The following is a 6562-nucleotide window of genomic DNA, read 5'->3' on the forward strand; positions in this document are numbered from 1 at the left end:
TCAAATAAATATTTTTTAATAAAGAAGGGCATATGTGTGTTAATCAAAATGCATATACTGCCATCTCTCAGTAGCTAAGCGCCTCGGTTCTAGTACCCCCAGAATACCAAATCCGTAGATGCTCAGGTCCTTTCTAAAAAATGATGTTGGACATGCATATCATTTATGCACATCCTCCTGTGTATTTTACATCACCTCTAGATTACTTATAATACTTAATATAATGCAAATTCTATAACAGCCATTGTTATACTGTATTATATGGGGACTAATAACAAGAAAAAGTCTGTGTACATTCAGTACAGAGGCAATTTTTTCCCCCAAATATTGTCAACATTTGGTTAAATCCACAGAGGCAGAGCTTCCAGACATGGAGGGCTGACCGTACTTCTATATCAACAAAAGCAATATTTATAAAAACCAAAGCCTGAAAACCACCCATGAGCAAGAGGGGGCCTTGTGGGACACTGATAGCATTTTATTTCTTGGCTTGGGTGTGGTTTGTGAAAATTTATTCAGCGGAGCTCCTTCCTAAATGATACTATACTTCCATAAAAGTGAAGTGACCAGAAATTTACTGTCATTACCTGATAGTACAATTATAACTGGACCGTTACAGAGTTTAAAGATTCCTGAGGCCAGCATTATGTTGCAGCAAAAAAAATGCCATGCTGGCATCCCATATGTGTGCAGGTTCCTTTTTGCTGTTGGTTCACCCTCCAATGTCCGCTGCGGCCGGCGCAATGCACTGATCCGATGGCAGGAGCCAGGTGCTTATCCTGGTCTCCCATGGGGTGCAGGGCCCAAGCACTTGGGCCATCCTCCACTGCACTCCCTGGCCACAGCAGAGAGCTGGCCTGGAAGAGGGGCAACCGGGACAGAATCTGGCGCCCCGGCCGGGACTAGAACCCGGTGTGCCGGCACCGCTAGGCGGAGGATTAGCCTAGTGAGCCACGGCGCCGGCCTCTGACTGCTCCACTTTCCATCCAGTTCCCTGATAATGTGCCTGGGAAAGCACTGGAAGATGGCCCAAGTGTTTGGACCCCTGCCAAGCTGTAGGAGACCTGGGTGGAACAAGCTATAGAGGCGTGGCCCAGCCTTAACTGTCTTCGCCATTTGGGAAGTGAACCAGCAGATGGAAGATCAATCTCTTTCTCTCTCACACTATCTCTAACTACTTTTCAAGTAAATAAATAAATAAATAAATATTTTTAAAAGTTTGCACACACGCAAAAATGGTTACATGATTTTACTTGTATAAACATCCCAGGCTCAGTCCTCTGTAAATAGAGATACAGCTGACAACAATAAAATGAAAACACCCAATTGTCAGGTTTTTATTTTGCCTTAACTTTTATTTTTTCTGACTCAATTTTTAAGAGGTTTATTTATTTGAAAGGAAGAGTTAGAGAAAGAAGGAGAGAGAGAATCTTTCATCTGCTGGTTCGCTCCCCAGATGACTGCAACAGCTGGAGCTGGGCCAAGCTGAAGCCAGGAGCCAGGAGCTTCTTCCAGGTCTCTCATAAGAGTGCAGAGGCCCAAAGACTTGGATCATCTTCCTCTGCTTTCCCAGGCTATTAGCAGGGAGCTGGATGGGAAGTGGAGCAGCTGGGACATGAACCAGCAGCCATATGAAATGCTAGCATCGCAGGTAGTGGCTTTACCCCCTACATTAGAACACCGGCCCCTGACCCAATTCTTAATTGATTTTTTGGCCAATTTTCAATACAACACTTCAACAAATAATTTCTGTCTTATGCTTTAGCAGAATTAAAATTAGTAACACACTGAGGATTTTATGGCACTCTTTGCAGTAGCAAATCTGTGATTTTTGTAAATTTACTCACTTCCCTCAATATATTTTTCTTGTCTGATGGACCTAGAGTTATTTGGGCCAGGGCCAGGTCATGACAAAATAGAAAACTTCAGTCTGCACATACTATTTTTGGGTAAATTTACAGGTATTTTTACTGTGTTTTAGAGAGGAAAGATAAAGTTTTTTGTTCACAGTCTTGGACAAATCAAACAATCAGATAATTAACAAATATTTATTGACCAGCTCACATGCATATAACCACATTATACATGAGGCTATAAAAGCATCACCTATCCTTTCTCCTCTTGGGAAGATTTGTAGCCAACTTCAAGAAGAACATACACATAAACATTACCTAATGATATATGTTCCCTTGTTGATAACAAATAAATGGCAAATCTAGAAAAAAGTAAAAAGAAAGTTAAAATATCAGAATTCCAAAATGGTGCATTCAGAGCAGCCAGGGAAGGCTTGCTGGAGGGGGCATGATGAGGTGAAACAATCCTTTAAGTCAAGCGCATTTGATTTTAAATTTGAATTTTTTCACTTACCAGATATGAACAGTTACTTAACCTCTTGGGGCTGTAAGAGTTTCAGCTGAGAATTGGAAGTGATGCAGCCATTTTTGTCACAGGCTTTTGAGACTAGCACAAAGTAATATGGAAAAATAGTGGGTTCACCTGATTTGCATTGCCAACCCTTCCTAGGGGTGAATAAATGATCACTGCAAGTCTTTGGTGTCTGACACGGCACATGGGAGGTGAGGAGGGGTAGGGATGCTGGTCGATGTCAGAGTAAGGAAAGGGAAGGATGCATTGGGAGTCTGAAATACAAAACAAGTGACAAATGTTTAGGAAGCCTGAACTAATAAGTACAGCTAAGGGCGTTTCCTTAACAGATGGCAAGCAAAGTCATGTAATAATTCCGGGGAGGAAACCAGAGAGGCTCCTCACATTCCCTTTTCCAGTGGAGAGGTAATACCTATACTAACTTGTTCACGTATGTGAAATGACTGAGGCGAGCAGTGGAGCATATGAGCTTTTATATCGCACACTTTCTCTCTTGGTCCCCCACGAGTTTGGTCCAGTGGAATCAAGGGAGGTTTGGGGGTCCAGGTCTTGAAGGGTAGGCAGGAGATGGGTCCAAAGGAGGAAGAGGAGGGTTTATCTTTTTTTTTTTTTTTGACAGGCAGAGTTAGACAGTGAGAGAGAGACAGAGAGAAAGGTCTTCCTTCCGTTGGTTCACCCCCAAATGGCCGCCACAGCCGGCGCTACGCTGATCCGAAGCCAGGAGCCAGGTGCTTCCTCCTGGTCTCCCATGTGGGTGCAGAGCCCAAGCACCTGGGCCATCCTCCACTGCACTCCCGGGCCACAGCAGAAAGCTGGACTGGAAGAGGAGCAACCAGGACAGAATCCGGCGCCCCAACTGGGACCAGAACCCTGGGTGCCGGCACCACAGGCGGAGGATTAGCCTAGTGAGCGGAGGTGCTGGACCAGGGTTTATCTTGACAGGTGTCAGTTGCACTCATCAGGTGAGATTATCTCGTCAGATTGTTAACTTCACCAGATTTAGCTAAAAGGTACTGCCTGTGGGGCTATGGAGACATGAGGAGAGAGATGGCAAGGGAAAAAAAAAAAAAAAACAAAAAAAATTTCTCCCAAATCTGAGTATGAAGCAGAGGGCTCCTCTCCAAGAAAAAATGGGAGAGAAAGAGGCCTGTTTATCTAATTTCATCCCAAGGTACAAGCTTCAGGGGATTTCAAGATCAGTGTATCAAAATGATTGAAATGCTGTCTCTATACCCCCATCCTCAAAGCCATGAATTTCTCATTAATCTGCTTATTCCTACAAGGACCAGTAAACAATCTCCCAGAGAATTAATAAGTTAAGGCATTATCATTCTCAACTACACTAAGATTTAATCAAGTTTCTGATGTCTGATTCTAAGGGTAACTTGCAAAGGGAGAACCAAAGAGGAGATAAAAAGACCGATGGCAATATTTGCCCACACTAGGCGAAGATGGGTGGCAACGAGAGGGGGCCACAAGTATTTTTTTGCACCAGCTGCAACCCGATACGCGCAAGAATTAAATAAATCAAGGCCATATCCGTTCTCGGCATATCCTAACGCCCAGCATACCTGCCAGCACCTGGCTTGCTGTGTACCAAGCGGAAAAAAAAAGAACACGGGTTCACCTCTGAAAAATCAGATTTTAAATCCTTGCCTATTTTGACCTTGGGCTTCTGTCTGAACCCATTTCCTCATCTTTCTCCTTCATAGTAGCCCGCTCAGAGTTGTTAAGATCAAGTAAGAACATATGTAAGGACTCCAGCACATAAACGTTTCTACAGCTGTCAGCTAGTAAGGATCACTACTGTGTTTCTACCGGTGCCTAGGACCTGGGTCTCGCCAAGTTTGGGATAGGGGAAGAAGGAAGAGTGTGTTCCTTTACCGTGTTGGGGGCGCTCTTGAAGCAGCCCCCAGGCTCTGGGCCGCCGCGGCCGCGGGCTGCTCCCCCCCACCCCGCGGACACCCTCTCTCCTCTGCTCCACCCACGCCTCCCGCGAGCAACAAGTTCGCTTCTGCGAGACCCGCCCGCGCGCCACAGGCAAACCCGGCGCCTACTCCGAGCCCACTCGGGGCCGACATCACAGCCAGGCGGGAGAGCCCGCCACACTTGCGGGGGCCGGCGAGGGCCGGGCGAGCGGCGGGAGGGAGGCGTGGGAAGTCGGACTGAAGAGGGTGATGGGAGCTCCAGACCGTGCGGCCCTTTAGGGTGAAAGCAACCGTCAGAAGCGCCCAGCGCTGACATCCCGCCTCTCCTCTCGGGACCCGGAATCTCACCGACTTCCACTCAGCCCCCCCCCCCCCGGTATTCAAATTGCGCCCCTCTGTCCATCGGTGTCCCCTCGCCCCAGCTTCTGCCCCCTCATCACCACTGCACTCAAGCCCGGGCCAGGTCCCCTAAGGACACTCGCGATCCCCGACACAGATTATTTCGCCGGGAGAGCAGGCAGGTCAGCCACAGCTCCTGGCCAGCGCTCTCCTTCCGAATGTCCGTCCTCCCAGGCTGGGTACCCCGGCGTCCGCCCAGGAGCCGGGAGGCAAAGTGGGCTGGGAGCCATCTCTAAACTGCTCAAACAGTTGAACTATTGACAACTTCTGGGAACGGGGATCCCCGCGCTCTTGTGGGAAAGCCAGGCTGGCCGCCCACGCCTCTGGAGGGGACACCTCCACTTATCCGTGGGGGAATCCCACTCGCAGTCCACACTCGCCAGGAGCGGAGAACCAGGGAACCAACCGCTAGCGCGCTCCTGGGGGAGTGGGCGGCCGTGGGCGGGGGCGAGGGCGCAGAAGTTCCGCCCTGATTTGGAAAAGAGGCCGTTTCACGCGTCGGAGTCTCCTATACCGGGAGGGAGCGGCTTTTCTCTGGAAAAGAGCGGGGACAGAAGTCACTGGGAGGAAAGTCCTCCCAGCGCGGGGTCGCGGAGGCACCGTCCAAGCTTTGGGCCCGGTGGTGGTGAAACTCTTCGTTCACCGGGTGGTGGGGGAGAGATCCCTGGCGAGGCGGAGGACGCCAAGCCCCACTGTTCTGGGCTCCATCCCTGCGTCCCCAGGCAGCCTGGAGAACTTGGTACCTTGGACAGCAGCCGGGGACGCCGGGCATCCTTTGAAAGACCTGGCCCTATTTTCGCCACCAAGTCCAAGAGCAATAAATTATTTTGATGACCTTACGAGTGCAGATGAAGGACATTTTAATTACATAACCCGTGAAAGATCACCGGAGGCTACGTCGTGTTCGAGAGCCGATGGCGGAATATCTGCATCGCAGGAGAAAGAGAAAACTTGCAAATCTGCAAGGAGATTGCGCAGGGGCTACCCGTCGTTCGGCAGCGACATGCGAAATGCACGGGAGAGCTTACCTTTCGGACTCCAAAGCCGTGTTCTGCTGCAACTTGGCGAGCTTCTTCCTCTCCCCCTTTATGCAACTCCACAAGGAAATGATTCGTGAAGACTGCTCTCTCGGAGGATGCAAAAACCGTGGCACACAAGAGGAGCCCGGCGGCCGCCTGCCAGCGGGAGATAAAACCACCCTGCATCTCCTTTGGGAGCGGAAAGTGCGGCTCGGAGGCGCGCAGGCTGGTGGAGCAGGGAGACACGGAGGGAAGGTGCAAATAAATAAATATATATATATTTATAGTTTCTTTGCCTTTCTTTAAAATCTTTGTGTGGAGACGGAGACGGAACAGGGGCTTGGGGAGCAGCAAATCAAGTGTGCGTTCTCCTCCAGCGCCTGGCTGGAGAGGGAGCCGTGTGGCCCGGCGGCCCGGCTCGCTGGCAGGGGTGCGAGCGTGGGGAGCTGTGTGTACCGGAGAGAAAGAGCGAGTGTACGTCTGTGCTTGATGCTAAATCTGCATTTTCAGCTCCTCCTCGGCTCCAGTTCCCCAGGGGCTGGAGGAGAGCACCAGCTTGGCTGACGTGCGCCCGCCCGCGGCCAATGAGGGCTGCAGAAGCGGCGGGCTCCGCCCTGGGCCGCCCCGGGCCCGCCCCTGCCCGCCCCCGGCCCGGCCCGGCCCGGCCCGGCCGCCTCCGCCCGCGGGGGGCGCCGCGAGCCCGCGCCCCCGCCCCCCCAGCAGCCGGCGCGCTCCTGCAGCTCCGCCCCGGCGGCCGCCGCGCGCCCAGGAAAATCCCCCCAGCTGCAAGCAGGCCGGCGGCGCCCGAGTGATGTCATTGTTTGTGGAAAT

The 6562-nt window shown here is 51.0% G+C and overlaps 1 protein-coding gene across 2 annotated transcripts in view; it reads right to left on the reverse strand.

Annotated features, from left to right (window-relative positions):
- The window catches only part of PCSK2 (proprotein convertase subtilisin/kexin type 2), a 307137-nt gene extending 301220 nt beyond the window's left edge, over positions 1-5917 (reverse strand). For both annotated transcript variants that reach the window (XM_062202269.1, XM_062202268.1), the window contains exon 1: positions 5741-5917. In XM_062202269.1, coding sequence (XP_062058253.1) covers positions 5741-5917 — 177 coding nt within the window. The remainder of the gene's footprint in view (positions 1-5740) is intronic.
- Positions 5918-6562: the final 645 nt, after the last annotated feature.

The sequence above is a fragment of the Lepus europaeus genome, chromosome 10 (genome assembly GCF_033115175.1).
Source record: "Lepus europaeus isolate LE1 chromosome 10, mLepTim1.pri, whole genome shotgun sequence".
NCBI lineage: Eukaryota > Metazoa > Chordata > Mammalia > Lagomorpha > Leporidae > Lepus > Lepus europaeus.